Source organism: Labeo rohita, chromosome 18 (genome assembly GCF_022985175.1).
Source record: "Labeo rohita strain BAU-BD-2019 chromosome 18, IGBB_LRoh.1.0, whole genome shotgun sequence".
Taxonomy (NCBI): Eukaryota; Metazoa; Chordata; class Actinopteri; order Cypriniformes; family Cyprinidae; genus Labeo; species Labeo rohita.
In genome coordinates this window covers 18,012,218-18,034,544 of record NC_066886.1, presented here as the reverse complement: position 1 = coordinate 18,034,544, position 22,327 = coordinate 18,012,218, and the positions used below count along the sequence as shown (strand labels likewise).

The 22,327-nt window shown below is 37.1% G+C and overlaps 1 protein-coding gene across 1 annotated transcript in view; it reads right to left on the bottom strand.

Annotated features, from left to right (window-relative positions):
* The window catches only part of yap1 (Yes1 associated transcriptional regulator), a 41,116-nt gene extending 19,053 nt beyond the window's left edge, over positions 1-22,063 (bottom strand). The window contains 2 exon segments of the mRNA XM_051135043.1: positions 18,428-18,663; positions 21,474-22,063. Of these exon segments, the coding sequence (XP_050991000.1) occupies positions 18,428-18,663; positions 21,474-21,674 (437 nt within the window). The 5' untranslated portion in view covers positions 21,675-22,063.
* Between the last annotated feature and the right edge of the window lie 264 nt (positions 22,064-22,327).

Here is a 22,327-nt window from a genome sequence, read left to right as displayed (position 1 = left end):
CAGTTTACTTGCATTTGAATAACCAAAACAAAGTTAATCCTAAAATATCCACCCCCAAACCAACATTCGTATGTTTTCTAGCGTACTATCACGGCACATTTCATGATCTAATCTCGCAGCTTCCTTAAGATCAAACCTGACAACCGTTCTCCTGCCTAAACACTAGCTGCTAATCTTCACATTTTCTTTTAAACAAATAAAGCTTTCCAAGAAAATGGTTTTGGTGTCCTGAAGGCACAAGCACGCGATTTACGAGCAGTGGGTGGTTCAAAAGTCCTGCGATTGGAGGCGTTGCACGTTCTGTCAGGTCTGCGAAACTACAACTAACTCGGAAATACTGCTGCAAATAAACAATACTGAAAAAAGCAGATTTATGTAACTTAAGGACAAACTAGGCTGTTGTGAAACACTAATAAACACTACTCAGTAGGAACTGCAGCACTCGGTGTACAGGCATTTCCAATGATGGCTTTGTCGGGGCTTGTTGCTCGATTAAGATGTAGAGCTAACACAGGAAAAGGCCCCTCTCTCTCCCGTTCTCTTTCTCTCTCTCTCAGGCAAAGGCCTGTACATTCAGGCAGGGTCAGTCATGGGCCTCCTCCCAGGAGGTTTCTTTCTCTCGCTGCCTGTTCCAACACACTGAAGTGTCAGGCTCTTTAACAATCTGGCGCCAGTTTTACAAAGCTTTCACCTGCTGGACAAAAGCTCAGACCAAGCTACGACCCAAAACCCTAAATGCTATTCACTTGTTCCTCGTTTCCCCCAGCTTTGCTCTCTTTGCCTATTTAAGACAGTTTTTGTTGCTGAAAACGTAAGATTTGCATGCACTGAACTTGGGCATCTTTCTTAACTAGTGATAGACCAATAAATCTGTTTCGAGGTTACTGGCATTGACTGAAATACAACTTTGATTGGATAACTTTGACCCTGGACCACAAAGACAGTCATAAGAGTCAATTTTTCAGAATAAATCAGAATAAATACACTTTCCATTAATGTATGGTTTGTTAACACAGTACAATATTTGGCTGAGATACAACTATTTGAAGGCCTGGAATCTGAGGATCCCCAAAAAAAAAAAAAAAAATAATAATAATAATTCGAAATACTGAGAAAAATCGCCTTTAAAAGGCCTTAGTAATGCATATTACTAATCAAAGTTTTCATATTACTTATTTTTCATATTACTAATCAAGTTTTGATATATTTATGGTAAGACATTTACAAAATATCTTCATGGAACATGATCTTTACTTAATATCCTAATGGCATAAACGAAAAATCGATCATTTGAACCCATACAAATATATTTTTGACTATTGCTACAAATAAACCTGTGCTACTTAAGACTGGTTTTGTGGTCCAGTGTCACAAATAAGTGTCACAGCATCTTGGTGTCAATCTACTAAAAGAAAATTGTCAATTTTACAAAAATGATTATGAAAAATATTCTGTCATTTTCATTAATTCCTTAATTTAAAAATTTATATAAGCCTTCTTGACATAACAGAATTCAATTATGTATAATTAGGGTTGTCAATCAGTACATTAAACTGCTTAATTGTTTTTGTAGTTAACACATTAGTGCCTTAACATTTCTATTGAGGATAACTTCACACATAGGTAATATTTTACTTGTCAACCTCCAGTCTAAGTTTCATTTACAAATACATTTTTTGTCAAACGCTCTAAATGTTTTAGAAATCACACAGAATGCAATTCACTCTACTGTTTATAAGCAGGGTTGCCAGGTTTTCACAACAAAACCCACCCAATTGCTAATCAAAACTAGCCCAAAACTACCCCAATTGCATTTTGAGGGGGGGGTCCCTCGTTAAAACATAAACATATCCCTCGCATTCCAGGGGATAAAATACACTTTTTTTTTTTGTCTGGGTTCTCCTGTTAAATTTATATTTCAGAGGCTAAATGTGAAACGTTATTGGGGTCACTTCAACCCGCGGACATCAAAAACAACCCGCGGTAACAGTGTTAAAGTAGCCCAGTTCTTGGCAACACTGTCCATAAGGTTACGTTTACACGACAACGATGTAGTCAAAAACTGAAAAGTTTTTCCCTTGCGTTTGTAAAAAGATTCACATATACACAACAACATTTTCAAAATGATTCAGGTTTACACATCCGTGAAAACTGCCAAAAATGCTGTATTACGTATGTCAGGCCAGTATTTGGCGTGCTATTTGTTCGCACTTGCCTTTAAAATCAACACGGACTGCGCATGTCTACAAACCTGACACGTACTACACACGCCCATGGCGTCACCATTTTGGATGTTTACATGGAAATGATAACGGTGGCGTTTTTAAAAACACTTTGAAACCCGTTTTCAAAAGTATGTGCTTTCAGTCACCAAAATGCCATTGTCATGTAAACAAACAAGCAAAATGCATAAAAGTTTCCCGTTTTTGGCTGAAAACGTTGAAAAACGCCCATAAGTTTCATTTACAAATACATTTTTTTGTCAGAAGCTTTAATGTTGTAGAAATCACACAGTATTTTTTGAATGTTTACATTTGTTTTTGTTAATGTTAATATTTTTTACTGTTTGAAAGAAAAATCTTATGCTCATTTAATAGAGTAAAACTAGTAATATTGTGAAATATAATTACAAATTAAAATTGTATTTTTTTTTCTATTTTAACATATTTAATAGTGCTGTCAAACGATTAATCGTGTTTAATTGCATCCAAATAAAAGTTTTTGTTTAAATAATATGTGTGTGTACTGTGTATATTAATTATGTATATAAAGATACAAACACATACAGTACGTTTTAAAAATATTTACATGTACTTACATGTATATATTTATATTCATTTCAATTTATATTATATATAAATATATTTAATAAACAACATTTTTCTTAAAAATATATACATGCATGTGTGTGTATTTATATAAACACATTAAATATACACAGTAAACACACATATATTAATGTAAACAAAACTTTTATTTTGGATGCGATTAACCGTTTGACAGTACTTGTTTAATTTTTTTTTTTTCCTGTGGTGGCAAAGCTAATTTTTCAGCAGCTATTACTCCAGTTTTCAGTGTCAGTGTTTCTTCAGAATTTTTCCAAGATTCTTTGATGAACAAAATTCAAAAGAAAAGAATTTATCTGAAATAGAAATCTTTTGCAAAATTACCCATCTTTACTGTCACTTTTGATCAATTTAATGTAGAATTTTCTAAAGTATTCATCAATATATGTGACCCTGGACCACAAAACGTTGTAAGTACCCCAGGTATATTTGTGGCAACAGCCAACAATACACTGAATGGGTCAAAATTATTGATTTTTATGCCAAGAATCATTAGGATATTAAGTAAAGCTCATGTTCCATGAAGACATTTTGTAAATTTCCTACCATAAATATTTCAAAACTTAATTTTGATTAGTAATATGCATTGCTAAGAACTTAATCTGGAAATCTGTAAAGGCGATTTTCTCAATATTTTGATTTTTTTCCACCCTCAGTTTCCTTATATTGAAATAGTTGTATCTCTGGCCAACTATTGTTCTATCCTAACAAACCACACATCAATGGAAAGCTTATTTACTCAGTTTTGTGGTTCAGGGTCACATATTTAAAATATACTAGCATTATATAGACCCTGAACTCTTGACATTGGCATCAGATTAAAAAAACAAAACAAAACAAAACAAAACAAAACAACATGTGTTTTAGCCACTAGTATTGATAGACAGCTGACCACTAGTCTACTGGAAGAGAAACCACAGGACAAAAAAAACTTGGGAGGATGTTTGACCTTGTGAATAAATGAATTCTGCAACTTTGACAGTTTTGTTTGCAGTACAGAATTGGCAAGACCCTTTCCCATCATAAACAGCCCTGTGACCATTTTTTCCTGCCGTCACTTTCTCTTTGCCACCAATTAGTCACTATTCGGCCATCACTGCCTTATGAGAGAGGGGAGGGAGGGAGCAAGAATAACAAAAAGAGGAGAGAGAGAAAGAGAGACTGACTCAGCACTTCACCACCCCCTCTTCTCTAAGCTCCCTCTTGTTTATGCTTTACTGATCAAAGGATCTGCCAAAAACTGCCCCTCTCCCACCCACCTACCAGTAAGCCACCCTACCCCCCAACCCACACACACACACACACACACACACACACACACACATACAGGAAAACAGCCCAGGCCGTAGCAGACGAGGAACAGGGGGCCTCTTCAGGAGGGTCACGGGGGAGGGCCGAATGACCGTCAAACAAAAAGAAAAGGCCACAGAGGAGGAAAAGAAGGAGGAAAAAACGAGCGCGGAAGCAATCCCTCAGAACTCCATTGGCTGAGTGGATCGCTGTGGTCCTGTTACACTTTATGTCACCCCGATCCTCCCCCTCCTATTGCTGCTGGAAACTATGACAGAGACACGGGGGGAGCGAGGGAGGGAGAGGCGGTGTGTGAGTTAATTTTAATTGGAGCACAGGATGTCGAATATGAAGATCTCCTCTTGGGTTTCGGCGAGGGCAGACGCAGGCGCACTCACACAGGTGGGCTTTATTAGCCCCAGCGCTCTGCCCACACGCTGCCTTTTCCATGCAAAACACTGACGCTTATGTTTAATTCAGTGTCACAGTGATCCAGAACGAAAACTATTGACCGTAACAAACACAAACGACAGCTTACTTACAACGTGCTGTTTTCTGGCAGTGGTTCGAAGGCAAAAATCTGCAAACAAACTCCAGACGCACTGAATTCAAACTAAAAGACTTGCTTTGTTCCAAAATCTATTGAGGCGACTTACTGCCTACATAGGCAGCATCACAGAACCTCATAAATAATGATTTGGATCTACATAACAAGCACTCTTGCTGGATGAAAGTTCTGATGCTTTTAAATGGTAGTGTAATTAAAACACAGATACAGAATGAAATCACTTAAAATGGCCAATCCTCTCACCTCATTTTTTCACTGACCTCGTCTCAATGCATTATGGGACTGCCGTCTTTGTGACGAATCTCTTAGAAGGCAGTATAATTATGTTGCTCACCTTCTGGAACTGATTTTCTGTCTGTGATGCTGTTGTCTCTACAGGCAGCTCACTAGCTTTTGGAACAGAGCAAATGTGTTTTTGTAGTCAGAAGCACACAATCCAGTCTGGGTCAGAGCCCTAGCATTGCGTCATTCTTGAGCGTCTGCTCATGCAATGTTCTTTCTGCATTTCTAGCACACACGAACACTTCACAAATGAGGCAGACTGGCTTTCCTTTACTCAGCGGGAAAGTACCGGGAAAATGGGAGGACAGTCAAAAAGCAGCCAAGAGTAACAATAATGGTAAAACCCATATGAATATAATACTTTGCCCATCATTTATTCATGATGCCAACCTCCATTTGATAAACTAAAGTGTTAGAGAAGTGTCAGAATTAGAGCTGGGCTTTGACACCCAAATTCACAAATTGATTCAATTCTGATTCACAAGCTTGTGATTCATTTGTTTTCCGATTGTATATTGATTATTTTGGATATATTACTTGTATATAAATTGGTTAGAATTTGGCATGTGTACAAATCAACTGATTTGTATACAAATGCTTAAATTACACTCATTGAAGTTCTTATAATAATTTTAAGAAGTCACAATTACATTATGATATTTCTACTTCAATTCATTTTTTTGAAAATAAACATTTAAATGGTGGCTGTCATAAATGACAGATTTATTCAAACATTGACAAAGAGTAAAAAAATATAATGAATGTGTTACATGGTGCATATATTTAGCAAAATGCTACTCTCTAGAAGTTTTTCTAGCTGACTAGGAGTTTATGGTCACCGAATATGTTTTTTCTGAGTTAAATGTGACATTACGTGAAACTGTTTGAAACAAGTTATTATACTGACGTCTTTCTGCGGTTGAAACACCAATTGAATAATTAAATTAGACAAGATATGGATTTCAGATATTTATTCATGTTTATTCATATGTGTGTCAATCCACGTTAAACAGCGGGAAAACTGTATTAATTGTTTGAATATTGTAACAAAATGGACAGAATTTGAAATCTAAGACTTTGTTTTATATCAAAAGTAAAAAAGCACAAAGCTTATTACGATTTATTAGATTGGAGGCATGCTACAATGACAATTTGTTACTGAAAACAGGCTAAACTAATTGATTTTTTGGATTTAAGAATCAATATTTCGTAAAAATGAGAAATGATCAAAATCGGGAAATCAATATTTTTTACCTAGCCCTAGTCATAATAATATAAAGGTGTGCCAATACTTTTAACTCAACTTTACCTAGCTAAAAAATTGTGTAGAAACCAGTTTTGGGGGTAACGCATCGTAAGTAACATGAGTTACGTAATCAGATTACTTTTTTTCCAAGTAACTAGTACAGTAACGCATTACTTTTGAATTTCTAGTGAGTTACTTTTTCTAATAAGTAACGCCAGTTACATTTTTTCCCCATTGATTGCTTAACAAGTCTCCAGATTTAAAAAGTAACGTAAAGATAACGCAACACATTACTTTCCATAAAAAGTAACATAATTAGTTAATTTATTAGGGAGTAACGCAAAATTGTAATGCATTACCTTTAAAAGTAACTTTCCCCAACACTGGTAGAAACACTTTTTACTCAGAAATCGCAAAGAAATTACATTTCTTGTAAAACGTACTCCAATATACATTTTTTAATATATATGTTGCAGTAATAAGTGACCAGTTAAGATCACTCATCAGTACAGTTTAAAGAGGCTGACAGCACATTCACACCAAACTAACACCTATGGCAACGGTATCCCACACTCCCACCGGAAAACCATCATCGCTGCTCAGGGCCATTACAGATCGCTGGGGGCCACCAGCTGAGTGGTGTTATTGAAGATTATGGGGCCAGAGATTGGGACAAAAGCATAGACAGGATAGACGTCCGCTCAAGAGACCCCCACAAACACCCTCCAGAGCTTCAAACATCATCAGCCAGACGACTGCAACCTTCTTTCTGGAGCACTACTTCCATCCCAGACTAAGCACTGAAAAGACAGACTGGGAGAATGACAAACAGACAAAGAAAGGTCTACAACCCTGGTAGCAGGCTTTTGCTTTATAGCCAACAGACAGGGAGAGTGGAGGTGGGGATTCTGGCACTCAAATCACATTGAGCCATGACCACACAGGAATCACTCCATGACACTAAAGGAGACAGTGCTCTATAGAAGCTCACTTCCTGATTTCCTCTCCAGCTGTTATCACTGCTCATGAAACCAGAGAGCGCTCGAGGAGGAGGTGGTGGTGGTGGTAGGTGGAGAGGGGAGGTTAGCGAGCTCACGGCACTGGGCCTAGAGACCCACCCAAGCGCTCGACATGATTGATGGGCCAATTATCAGAGCCCTGTTTATTGTGCTGCAGTTATTTATAACACAGCAGAGCTTGAGGTGCAGCGATGAATGCTTCTCACAGTTGCACTCAACTTTGCCAGCACTGCATGTTTTCCACTTTGCCTGAGAAATAACAAATATTTGACCTCAAAATATGGAGCATATACTGGATGAGCTGTATTCAAAACAGCAAAAAGCGCCAAAACAGCATTCCCAATTCTCCGTCTGTATCCAAAATTAGCATTATACTTACTTTCACCTGAGAATTTAGTGATGAAGGCCATAAAGCTCCATAAAGCTCCATAAACAGCATCTGTTTACCATTGAACTTCTAAAAACATTCTTCTATCGTAGATGCATTGTATGATTTCTGAGAGGGGTAAGTTTAGGTGCGGGACTGAGGTGGTCCTTTGTAAGAATTTGTATGAATTTGCCACCTTAAATATGAAAAATAATAATGTGAAAAATAATAATAAAATATGTACGTTTTTTTTTTTTTAACAAATCGTAAATCAAATTTGAACAAGTGAGGTCATACGAATTTGCTATCTCATAAGAAACGTTTTTTTTTTGATTGTTTTGTTTTACAAATTGTAAACTGAACTTGTATGAAGGAGGTCATACAAATTTGTACGAATTTCCCACCTCATAAAACACATAAGATTTTTTTACAAATCATAAATCGAATATGTACGAGTGAAGTCGCATGAATCTGTAAAAATTGCGCCACCTCGTAAAATATGCACCTTTTTTTTGTTTTTTTGTCGGGTTGTCAATCAGTATTTGTTCTGAGAGAGGGGTCGATACAAAATAAAATTATTATTATTTATTACTTATATAATCATCTGTTGGTAATACATATTACAATATAATACATATCTAAAAACTATTTTTTACGTGATGGCTAATTCGTATGAATTCGTACAACCTCACACATAAAATACGTATGATTTTTAACAAATCGTACAAATTTGGGGTAAGTTTAGGTGCAGGATTGAGGTGGTCCTTTGTAAGAATTTGTATGAATTTTCCACTTCGTAAAATATGTAAGTTCTTTTTTTACAAATTGTAAACCGAATTTGTACGAGTGAGATCATATGAATTTGTACAAATTAGCCACCTCTTAAAAAATATGTACGAATTGCCGTAAAATCGACCGTCAATGAATATTTGCTTTTTTAAGAGTAGGATCGATACAAAATAAAAATGATAATTTAGTACTGTTGGTGATACATAATACAATATAATACATATATGGGAAATATTTTACAAGGTGGCTAATTCGTATATGAATTCATACAACCTCACTCGTACAATTTTGTACGATTTCTGTGAGAGGTAAGTTTATATAGTATAGCTCACTCATACAAAATCGTACAATTTGTTAAAAATCATACGTATTTTATGACATTTTTAACATTGATAATAGCAAGAAATGCATGTTAGAAAACTTTTCTGAAGAATCATTAATGGACTTCTGTCAGTACAGAATCATCACAGGAGTAAATTACATTTTATAATATCATAAAATAGAAAACACTTACTTTAAATTGTGATAATATTTCACAATATTACTGTTTTTGCAGAATTTAAGAATAAATCTTATTGAGCCCAAACTTTCAAACACTAGTACATCTGTGCATTACTAGTAAACACTGTTAAAATAATGACTTCTAGAACTGCGTACACAAGGACTCAGTATATTAGCTTAGCATAACACACTGCGTCTAATGAGGCCAAAGAGAAGCAGCCATTATGAATGACTGAATGCTGCTAGTCAGGACAGAAAGAGGACATCAGACCTCAGTCAGCTCTCCATTTCTTCCTCACGGCCGAGCGAGCGAGCGTGCATCAGGACGGGCGGATGAGTGACTGAGCTTCAGTCAGCAGGACATCATCAGGAGAGATTATTGAGCGACCTGCTGACCTCTGGCCGGATTTAAGTTCCTCTTTGAAGGAGGGCTCATATCACATGGGCCAGCGGACAAAGCAGCAAGTTAACAGAGTCAGAGAGAGAGGTACTAGAACCTTGGGTAAAGGTTATGAAGTTCTCAGAAGTGATTTTTCACATTCAAGGTGGCCCTTCATATACCATTAAACAACTGCTAATGAGAAACCAAGAACCAAAACAGCATAAAGCTGAATGTGACACATTCAACACACTTGCTGAGCTATTTAGTAAATGTAAAGAGGGTTTTGAAAGAGACGCTGGTCCTGAATACATAGGCAGGGGTTCTTCTTGAGGCAGTTTGTTCCGCAGTGACAGTAGGAGCATTGATGTCTGGGGCAAAGGTGTTACATCAGGACTGGGTAAACATGGTCTGGCTAACTCTGCTTTCTATATGTACACACACACACACACACACACACACACACACACACACACAGAGATGACACTTCAACAGGAAAGGGGCTTGTTTGTGTGTGGTCAATAAAGCCCAAGCTTGACAAACACACATTTGCTCAGAGTAAATGCTTCACACTAGATGAGCTGAGAAATGAATCCACCCTGACCTGGGAAACTAAACATTACAAAAACGAGGCCACTGTAATCTAACAAATGACTTGAACCAGGAAATGGGTTTAAATGGGTCTGCAGATCACGTCGTAAAGTACAACGAGTTCTCAAGTCAATTTAGGCTCATCCTGTGAGGAATGTATAACCAAAATACTATATATTACACAAACAATTATATTATGTAACAGTAATCACTGCTACAATAATAATACACCCTACTATCAAAAGGCTGTTTTGAAAAAATACTTTACATCAAAGTTACTAAAACTACATATTAAGCAGTCCTGTCCACTGACATCTTCTGTTTTATTAATGGTTTGATAAAATCTCTACCAATTCACACATTTTAACCATTACACACTATTCACAAGCATTACATCGCCCAACTCTAGAAGAAAGTCCTATAAAACGCCTTGATCATGCATGAAACAAGAGTATGATTGTGACCTGGTTTTGTGGGGAGGACAGCCTCTCCCTGTGATGCTGATCACATTTGCAACAGCAAACTTTCACTCCCTTCACCCGTCCTCCACACAAATGTGCTACAAATGGAGCTGGGAAGAGAGGCCTGACCCAGATGGCTAAACCGTTAGCCATCAAAGAGACGGCCAAAAGCAGTACACAACACGCCTGCTCCAAACTCACACATACGAGGGTGCAATTCAACACAGCGTGATTCACACCGAGCCTCCCGATGAACGTATTTAAACACAGACAGGAGTGGCGGGAGATGAAGCTAAAAATCACATTAACAAAACTCCTCACAATCCTGCCATGTCTAGATTTTGCCCGTAAAACCTAGATTAACCGTTTCGGATGTGAATTTAGCCTACGTCTCCTTTCAGAAAGGGGGGAAAAGGCAGAAAAGCAAATATTTTCCCAACTGGTCAGAGAAAAATGGCGTTTTAGTGTGTGAGGAAAATCCGAATGAAAACAGGCCACCCCAGAAGACTGCAGCACTCAATAACAAAGACTGTCTAAGCTGGCAGTGTGTGTCTGGACATGTAACGCTTCCAGGAGCAGCACCATTGCACTACAATACTGCTATGGCTAAAACAAAAGCCTGCATGCGTGTCGCTTGCTCCTAATACACTCAGTCTCCTCAGAGGGAAAAAAAAAAACAAAAAACAAAAAAAAAAAAAAAAAAAAAAAAACAAAAAAACAAAACACTTTCCTGTTTGGAGCACCAATATTAAACCGGTGCTATTAAAATGTGGTATGCCTACTCTCATGAACACACGATGAAGACCGTCACGGAAGTTGTTGTTTTTGTTTTCTTTGCGCACAAAAATATTCTCGTAGCTTTATAAAATTAAGGCTGAACCACTGATGTCACATGTACTATTTTTAATGATATCCTTGCAACCTTTCTGGGCCTTGAACGTGTCAGTTGCGTTGCCGTCTATGCAGGGTCAGAAAGCTCTCGGATTTCATCAAAAATATCTTAATTTGTTTTCAGAAGATGAACGAAGTTCTTACGGGTTTGAAATGACATGAGGGTGAGTAATTAATAACAGAAATATCATTTTTGGGTGAATTATCCCTTTAAATTTTGTTTAGATTTTATATAGAACCTTATGGACACAAACCAAAGACAAACCAATGTTTTTAATTTATTCATAACATAATAATAAAAGACTTGATCACAAGTAATCACAAAACAGTAAAACTAACATTTAAAAAAAACTGTCCTTTTGTTTCCCCTGGATCAACAATATTAAATCAGTGCTATTAAAATATTAAACAGCCAAAAATGACCAGTTTTCCTTTAATAAATCAATGAGTGTTAACACTGTTTACAACAATGTGAAACCTGTTCAAATGCTCACTGATGCTTCAGAAGGAAACACAATGCATAAGGAGCTGAGAGGTGAAAACTTTTGAATTGAAAGATCAGGGTAAATTTGACTTATTTTGTCTTTTGGGTAACATACAAGTATCTTCTGTAGCTTCTAAAGGGCAGTACTAAATGAAAAAAAAAAAATGATATTCAGGCAAAATAAGAAAAATATACACATTTCCATTCTCCGTCAAAGGTTTTCACCCCCTGACTCTTAATGCATCATGTTTCTTTCTAAAGCATCAGTGAGTGTTTGAGCCTTCTGTAATAGTTGCATATAAGTCCCTCAGTTGTCCTCAGTGTGAAAAGATGGATCTCAAAATCATACAGTCATTTTTGAAAAGGGTTCAAATACACAAAAATGCTGAAAAACCAAAGAATTTGTGGGACCTGAAGTATTTTTGTGAAGAACAGCAGGCAGTTTAACTGTTCAGGACAAACAAGGGACTCATGAACAACTATCACAAAAAAAAAAAAAACAAAACAAAAAAAAACAGCTGTGGATCATTCAGGTAACAACACATTAAGAATCAAGCGTATATAAACTTTTGAACAGGTAATTTTTATAAATTCAACTATTCAATTATTATTTTGTCTTGTGGATTACATGTAAGCATATTTTATGTAAAATATCTTATTTAGGTCAGTACTAAATAAAAAAACAAAACATAAAAATGAATAACATGCATTTTGTATGATCCCTCTTATTTTGGTAAAATAATTAACACTTTGCACATTCTGCAAGGTGTATGTAAACACCATCATGCATCTCTAACTCAATTCAAACCACGAGTAATGAAAGAGTCCTGATGATATACATTCAAGGGAAGCCCTGCTATCAAGTGTCCTTGTGTTTTTTGAGTTCGTCCAATCACGCTCACCTCAGAAAATCCCATGGTGGGAGCAGACAGCAGTAAGGAAACAAGGGGGCCATTTTTAGTTTACAGACCTTGAGGCCACACCGATCTAGTGGTAGAGTAAGTTGCCAAAAAAACAGTGCTCATTAAATCACTTAACACCACGCTTTTACCATCACCACCTGGTCCCCTCACACTCTTACGACGGGTCACGTCCTTTAACTCCGTACTCAAATGGTAGATTCTTGAAAAAAATCTTTCAAACTTACCTTATCAGGCATGTTCAGCTACATGTCTAAATGCATGTATGCGCAACTAAGTTTTGCCTTCAGGAGAAACTCTGAGACACACCTTTGTATAGTAATTAAAAGCAGCATGTTTTAAAGCGGGTGGAGGGGTAACGGTGGTTCCCATCACAGGGTCTAATCCCTGTGATAGTTGGGGTCCACATCCCTGAGGGCCCTTCTCAGCTAGGGCTAAATCCCCCCACCGAGTCCTGGCTTTAATAAGACAACGGAAACACTGATTAGCCCCTCTATTTGGCCACATTCTCCAAATTAGAATCCTTCATTAGTTTATGACCCTGGTCTCAGTGTTAGTGCCCTGTGAACTTAACCCCCCCTCCTCTTGAGGTCCCAAAAAACAGGCAGGCGAGAACTAAACAAGATGACCCTCAACCGCCCTGAGCCCCCCTTTCCCTCGGTCCGTGTCTATTATAAATCAAAGCTCACAGTAAACTGTTGGAGAAAAGGGAAAGAGAGGAGAGGTCAACACATCATGTTGACCTTTCCCACTTCTGTCTTCCACAGGGTTAATAATGAAAGCAGGAAGACAACGGAGAAAATGGGATGGAGACTTAGGATGTAAAAAAAGACGAGGCTACAACTTGTTTTAACCTCCAGTAATTCTAGATTCAATCTACGCACTCAATGTGCAATGAGAGTTTTTATGTTTTATAGCCTACTTATATTGTTCATTGCTGTCCCGTTAAAGGATTGTTGTGGAGCAAAGGGAACTAAACTACTAGGGCTGGGTAAAAAATCTAAATTTGTAGCTTTTAATCAATTCTTAAATCACAAGAATAAATTAAAAAACTTGTTTTCAGTTGATAAATTGTCTTCCATCTAACAAATCGTAATAAGCTTTGTACTTTGTTATTTTTGATATCAAACAAAGGCTCAGATTTCATATTCTATCCATTTTATTACAGTATCCAAACAATAAATGCCATTTTGGTGCTGTTTAATGTGGAGTGACAGAACGCTGTAGCGTTCAAAGATAGCGGCAATACCAGTTTCAGCATGAAAAAAAACATACATAAACATCCGAAGCCATGTTAAAAGAAAGATTACAACTTAACGAAATCTGTAATCACCCAATCAGTGTTCGCAAAAAGACATTAACATAACAGCTTGTACACCCAGTTATCTGTTTTATTCCCATCTCACCAATGTAATTTTGACCCAACTTAGTCGCATGCAATTTATTTTCCAGAAAATGCGGTATCACTGTTTTGGATTCTCAGGAAGATCCACAACTAGCATCTGGAAGCGCTGCAGAACTACTTCCCTATAATCCTGGGCTTTTGAGGCGGCACTGAAACCGTCTTCAAATGACTGGGTGTTGCAGGTTGATTACGACTTCTGATAGCTTTGTGTTTCCTGTCATTTTCTTCCCGCTATCAAAGTGTCACGGGACACCGCTGAGGCTTGAGCAAAGGCTGAACTAAATATAGGACTAAAAGGTTACAGTGTAACCATTCACGGCTAAAATCTAACTAGTTTTAATGCAATAGATCTTTTACTGTGAGTCTTGTTTGTTTGTCTATATCTGACCAGGTCACATGAGTGTCACTGGATAAATAAAGCAACCCGCTCATGCTCTCGCTCTCTTTTCACTTTATCTCTACCGAGCGGATTCACAAACTGCCCTTTCATTCATGCCGAAACGGAAACCAGGCTGCTTGTCAGACTTCCCTTAGCTGTGTGACTCACATGTGGCCAAACGCGGGATACCTCACACACCGCCATCTGCTTATCTGCAAGCGAAATGAATGGTAACAGATACGCTCTCTAATGAAATTTCTGGCCTTAGGAGAAGACTTGTGTGAGGGTTGTGTACATGCAGAACAGTAGTGGTCACCTGAAAGTAATGTGAGCTTGTTACAGTTTCAAACAAGTTGGCTCACAGCCCTCTCACCACCCCTCATCTGAAGAGGGCCTGATTATAAATAGAAGTGTGTTTGTTTTCCAGGACAAGCTTCCTGAAGCCTAAAGTGTTTCTAGATTCAAACTACACATTTAATGTGCAACAGAAGTTGCAAAGAATCACAATTATTCAACATTTTATGCATCTGGTAAATGAATCTGTATGTCCCAACCTGAAAAAAAATGGCTACAGTCAACTGTTTAATTACCAACATTCTTCAAAAATATACAGTTGAGGTCAAAAGTTCAAAAGGCAAAATGTTAATTATTTTACCAAAATGCATGTTATTGTTTATTTAGTACTGACCTGAATAATATATTTCACATAAAAGATGTTTGCATATAGTCCACAAGAAAAAAAAATATAATAGTTGACCCCGTTAAAAAAGTGTACATCCCCTTGAATCTTAATACCGTGTTCTTTCCTGAATGATCCACGGCTGTTTTTTTGTTTAGTGATAGTTGTTCATGAGTCTCTTGTTTGTCCTGAATAGTCAGAAAAGGAAAAACTGTGCATTAAAAGCCAGGGGGTGAAAACTTTTGAAACGAATGGAGATATGTACATTTTTCTTATTTTTTTGCCTAAATATCATATTTTTTCATTTAGTACTGCCCTTCAGAGGCTACAGAAGATAGTTACATGTCTCCCAGAAGACAAAATAAGTTAAATTTACCCTGATCTTCAAAAGTTTTCACCCCCCCGGCTCTTAATGCATGTTTTTTCCTTCTGGAGCATCAGTGAGCGTTTGAACCTTCTGTAATAGTTGCATATGAGTCCCTCAGTTGTCCTCAGTGTGAAAAGATGGATCTCAAAATTATACAGTCATTGCTTCAAATACACAAAAATGCTAGAAAGACCAAAGAATTTGTGGGACCTAAAGGTTTTTTCTGAAGAACAGCAGGCAGTTTAACTGTTCAGGACAAAAAAGGGACTCCTGAATAACTATCACTAAACAAAAAAACAGCTGTTGATCATTCACATAAGAAGAGGACGGGTCATTTTTTATAAATTCAGCTATTATTTTCTCTTGTGGACTATATGTAAACATCTTTTATGTGAAATATCTTATTCAGGTCAGTACCAAATAAACAATAACATGCATTTTGTATGATCCCTCTTATTTTGGTAAAATAATTAACATTTTGCAGATTTTGCTGAAAGGGGGGTGTAAACCTTTGACCTCAACTGTATTCTTCTGAGTTCAACATGTTTGGAACAACTAGAGGGTGAGTAAACAATGACAGAATTTTCATTTTTGGATGAACTTTCCCTTTAATCTATACCAGACCAGAATAACAATAGATATCAAGCTGTCAACTTTGACAATGTAACAAGGAACCACAAAACTCAACTAGTTGGTCTAAAAAGAAGCACTGTATAATTATAATGCTTTAAGATTCATCTGACCTAAATCAAACTTATTCTTAAGAGTTTGAATAAGATGTTCAAAGGAATGGAACAAAATTACACATCTTAAGTTGGACTATTTTTAACTTGACAAGCTGTCTCGGAAACAATGCTCATAATGCTTGAATCCAAATCTTGAGAGTTTACATAAGATGTACAAACCAAAGAAACCCAATGCCCCCTGCGAGACGCATTTTAAGTCAGGCTATTTTAAACTTGACACACTGGCTTAGAAACAATACTCATAACACTCAAAAATATGTTTTAGATTCACCAGCCCTCATTCAGGAACATTCTTAGGAGTTTACATAAGATGCAATAGAGCAAAACACATGGGTCTTGAGACATGTTATAAATTGGACTATTTTTAACTTGACACACTGTCTTAGAAAAAACAGACGAGATGCTAAAAGACATCTGACTCTTCTTTCAGCTCCTTGAATTTGATAGGGATTGACAGTGATATGCTCACTAGAAAAATGAGGAATTGTTGACAACCATGTCAGCTTCCTGTGGGAAAGTTATCTACAAACAAAGCAATAAGACATTGAATAAAATGAGCCTGCCTTTCTCTAAAACCCCAAACAAAGAGAAGGTAAAAAAGAGGGGGTTGTACAGACAAGAGCAGACATTTATTTGTGACCATGGACCACAAAACCAGTCAGTTTTTTTAAATTGAGATTTATACATTATTTGAAAAAAGATGGAATCTGAGGGTGCAAAAAAAAATCAAAACATTGAGCCTTTAAAGTTGTCCAAATGAAGTTTTTAGCAATGCATATTACTAATCAAAAATTAAGTTCTGATATATTAACGGTAGGAAATTTACTAAATATCTTCATGGAACATGATCTTTACTTAATATCCTTATGATTCTTGGCATAAAAGAAAAATTGGTAATTTTGACCCATACAGTGTATTGTTGGTCATTGCTACAAATATACCTGTGCTACTTATGACTGGTTTTGTGGTCCAGGTTCACATTTGTGAATTTCACCAATGACAGGATGAAGATCAAACGTTGCCCACACACAGACCACTCAAAAAGGTAGCAGGAAATACGTCTTCATTTTTTAAGGAGAACGAGAACTACCAGACTGAATTCAGAGCCGAGTCTTAAGGATTAAGCGTCCTCATTGCTGGATGCATTAGCAGTTGCGACATTTCCAAAACATTAGCCTTGGTCTTGTGAGCTGTCTACACGAATGGCGTTTTCCCCTTCCTGTCCCTCAACCCCCTTTTGCACAATTTCTGGAGATCTAGTCCAAATGAAGCAGATGTTCTCCAGATGTTCCTCTTCTAAACATCTGGTTTTAAAAGCTCTCCGTTTTATCAAAGTAAATTGGAGACTAATCATGTTTGTCTAGAAGCGATTGGTTGGAGGGTCACAGTTCCAGACATCCCAGAAACGCTGTATTTGGTCCTAATATAGCAACTATCAAATAAATAACGACAACTTGAATAGGACTTATCAAAAAGACACAATGTACTCCTTAAATCTGCCCTTTTAACTTCTCTGGACAGGCTTCTGCGGCCAGGCAGATGAGTTTACCAGGCCGGCCCGTCCTCCACTCGTTCTACGCTGCTACACTGGGCCTTTGTTCCCCTCTGAAACCCAATACGCAGAAGCACTAAGTACCCACACACACACGGAGAGAGAAGGAAACCTTGGCACACAGGCTAACACACTAGAAAAGACTAGGATATATAAACCAGCTGGAAAAAAAAAAGTCCTTTTTGGGAGTTTTGATTAAAAATGAGCTTTCATCTGCACATTTTAAATAAAAAACTAACTCATTTTCCTAATGTAACTAACAGCTTGCGAGTCTGACATCACACGCCACCGTTTTAGGTCCAAAAGCTCTATTAGATCCCAAAAGAAGTAACAAATGGTGCAAAGAGTGTCTTGTAACACTGCTGGAAGAATCATGATTCTATGATTTTATGAACAGCTAAAACATCCAGGATGGCACAAGCTAGAAGACTGTAGTGTACAATGTGAGAACCTAAAAATCTTAAATGTGTGATAAATGGCTGTTGAAATAGTATTCTCAACTGGCACAGAGTGGCAAGTCTCCCGTCTTTAAAAAGACGTGGAGCACTGCAAACTTGACCCCAATCTGAAGGTCAACAAAGCCTTATCATTTAAAAAGACATAAAATAGCACCAAACCATGTTGACATACACGTCATATCAAGCATGACAACGTTAACAACTCACTTTAGGAAGTATCTCTGGCCTGAAGGGGTCTTGGCCATCTCCCAGCCTGGGGGCAGCGGCACATCGTCAGGTATTTCGTAAGAAGACTGGCGGAGGTGCTGAGGTTGGGGGTTTGCTGGACCCATGCTGCTCAGTGTGCCAGGAGAAACTGCACCCAGCTGCAGGGAGGCGGGTGAGGAGTGTGCCCTGACGTGCTGGGGCGTGAGGGTACCAGCAGTACCTGCATCCGTGCTGGCCTGTACAGGGATAGAGGATTATCTCAGCATAAAGAAGACATTTAGATTAGGATTAGATTTAAAGCAAAAAGGCTACAAGCCATAAGTCTCTTATATAGCAAAGAGACTTACGTCTAAACCTTCATAACTCGTGAAGTCACATTTATATACACAAAGAACATGTGCACACACACGTACATATATATACAGCAATGATTCTCAACGTATGTAACTCAAAGATGCCCCATTGTGAAGGTTTTACACTACCAGTCAAAAGTTTTTCAACAGTAAGTTTATTTATTTTTTAAAGAAGTCTCTTCTGCTCACCGAGCCTGCATTTATTTGATCCAACATACAGCAAAAGCAGTAATATTGTGAAATATTTGTACTGTTTAAAATAACTGCTTTCTATTTGAATATATTTTAAAATGTAATTTATTCCTGTGATCAAAGCTAAATTTTCAGCATCATTACTCCAGTCTTCAGTGTCACATGATCCTTCAGAAATCATTCTAATATGCAGATTTGCTGTTCAAGAAACATTTATTATTATTAATATGTAAAACAGTAAAGTACATTTTCAGGATTCTTTGATGAATAGAATTTTTGGACCTCAAAGATCAACATTTGAAAGAAAGAAATTATAGAAATTAATACTTTTATTTAGCAAGGATGCTTTAAATAAATCAAAAGTGACGTTTAAGAAATGTATACTGTTACAAAAGGTTTCTTTTTCAGATAAATGCTGATAAAACCTGAAAAAAATTATACTTGGCTGTTTTCAACATAATAATAATGCTTTTTGAGGGCAAATCAGAATATTAAAATGATTTCAAAAGTATCATGTGACTGGAGTAATGATGCTAAAAATTCAGCTTTGAAATCACAGGAATAAAATACATTTTAAAATATATAATCAAATAGAAAACAGTTATTTTAAATAGTACAGATATTTCAAAATTGTACTGTTTTGGCAGAAGATACTTCTTTTAAAAAGAAAATCGTATACTAAATTTTTTCTTTAACCTGAAAAGTTTTCCTCTTGTACTTCTGCTGAAATGATAATAGAAACTAGGATTACAATGCAAGAATAATGCTTATTAATTAATTAATGTAATTATTAAAGCAATGATTCTTATCCTTTTGTTTTCTTTCCTTTCATATGCAACAAATCTGTTTTCTTGATGCCGTAAGTCCTCCACATGTAATATTTGTTACCGTAAACAATTCTTTGTAACCTTAATTACTCGTTCATAACTTTTTAAAAATCAGTTTTGTTTGCTGCAGCGATGTTTTTATCCAGAGTAAGAAACATTTTAATGGTTAAGCAACTTAAATAAAATGTTTCCAAATAATTGTAAACTATGTGAACTTTGGAGGGTTAATGAAGTATGGGAAATGAGTCATTTCTTTTCCAGTCAATAAAGGGAAAGTCAAAGTGCATACGAACTAGGATAATAACAACAACGTATTTCCAACATGAATTAAAAAAAAAAAAAAAAAAAAAAAAAAAACAAGCATGGAAAAGTAAAACACAACTGATTAAATTTACACAAGGGCACTGTTGTCCTGTTGAATCACAGCTGAGTGTTGTTTTCATTCGTTTTATCAGCTCCTTTTACAATAACAAAACTTAAGAAACGGATGTGGCCTACGCTGCAGACTTAAGGAGGAGCTAAGAAGGAAACAGGCTGTCCTGGGGCAGCTTGCAGGAGAACTCAACATGTGCGCATGCGCAAGATGTGATTCCAAAACTGAGAAAACTCGATTACTTTTGTTGATAACTTTTTCCTGTTTTTTAATTAAGCTTTATCTTAAGCTGGAACAAGTGCTGGAAGCTAAAGACTATAAACCGCGTATGGTTTATAAACTAAACTCTTATAAACGGACCCTTTATATCACCATTTTTATAAGTCCAAGTGCACGTTTAATCGAAAAATCAAGCATTAAAAGTAAAGGAACAAAACACTGAAACACTCGTAGTGTTTTCTTTCTGCTGTTTAGAATCACAACTAGCGTTCTGCGAAGCGCAATAGAATCACTCTTTTGAATCGGTTCTTTTTAAATGAACTGTATAAACGGGTTTGCAAATAGTTTGAATCGTTTCGCGATTCAGAATCACTACGATAGATTCAGTTCAAGAGTGAGCTTTCTCCGTAAAACAGTAACAGAATGTTTAATATAACAGCACAAAAAAGCTGGATAAAGTGTAATGTTTACCTATCATCAACTGAAATTAAACCTGGAAATCTTGTGAGAGCTAGTGAATGACTTTGTACTGTCCGTCAAGACATCTGAACTCACCAAGTATCAAAATCCAAAGTACCATGTATTATCATCACTGTACCACGGTACAGCCACAGTGGTACCCTTCTTTCAACTTTAACTAGTGCTAGGGCTGAATAAGAGAGTCACAACAGTTTTCTTTTGTATTAGAGCAAACTTTTAGTTACTTTTTCTGTGGAAGAGTTGTCTTAAGACTACTAAGGCATTGTGACTTTTGTGTTATGACTATTCTATTTATTTTTTATTTTAATTTAGATTTGTTATAAATCAAGACTGAGATGTAATTACTGTTTTTACTTTAAACTTGCTGTCGTATGAGGACATACGTCCGCTTGTGCACTTATTTATTTATTTATTGTATTTTCCCCCTAATGCATTTCTTTGTTCGTGCAAAAACACAAAACTACACTTGCTAGTGTTACGACACACTAAACGCCCCATTAAAGTCGCGTAAAGCTGTGCAGTGGCCCCGCGCTCCAGTTGCAGTGTCAGACGCAGGAAAAGTTTGTGGAAATAGTTTGTGGTTTCAGAGGGGGTGGTCTTACTTGTCTGGAGTGGGACTTTGGCTCTGGTGGCTTGAAGAATGAGTCTGGCAGCTTTCTCAACCTCATCGGCACGGAAGGGGGGATGATGGCGTTTTTCGGGTTCATCACAGCGTTAAAAAGAGCCTCCAGATCGGTCTCGGAGTCTCCCCGAACATGGACGATCTGATGGCCGGCAGGAGGGTTGTGCTGGCTCGGATCCATGACTCCAGATAAAACGTAGATCTTCTTTCTATCCGAGTGAAATGCTGGGAACAGGAAAGTTGACTGCAACCATAAAATGCCGAAAAAGTAAATCCAAACAGCTCAAAGCTGTTTTCTGCGCGTCCGCTTTATTAGTTATCCAAGCCTTGGGAAAAAAGTAGGCAGCGCTGTTTTTCTGCTTCCCGAGAACACCCCAATAAATGTGGGAACGCGCATATCTACTAAACTTTTTCGTTTAAACTTCTAAAGTATGTGAACTCTTTAAATGCGCTGTCCGTGAGACTTTCCCAAAAGTTTACGGCTCCTCTAACGCAGACATTGGTAATGACTGTACTGCGCATTGAAAATCACAGCCCTCTCACTAACCTAACTAACTTTTTTTTTTTTCTTCTCTCAACTTCTGAAAGTTTGGGCAGGACATCAAACTTTATGAGTCATGTGACCGCTGACTCAGAGGGGCGGGGCTTCAGCAGGAGCCTTTAAAGCTACAAGATTTTCTTCTGTGCGGGGGGCCCGTGTATTCAGTCCATAAATATTTATATTTCAGGCATTAGTGTTTTAGGAATGATTAATAAAGTGTTTACATATCCATTATTGTCTTATAAATCTATCATTTATTTCAAGCAAATAAATTTGCATGCATGTTTTCATAT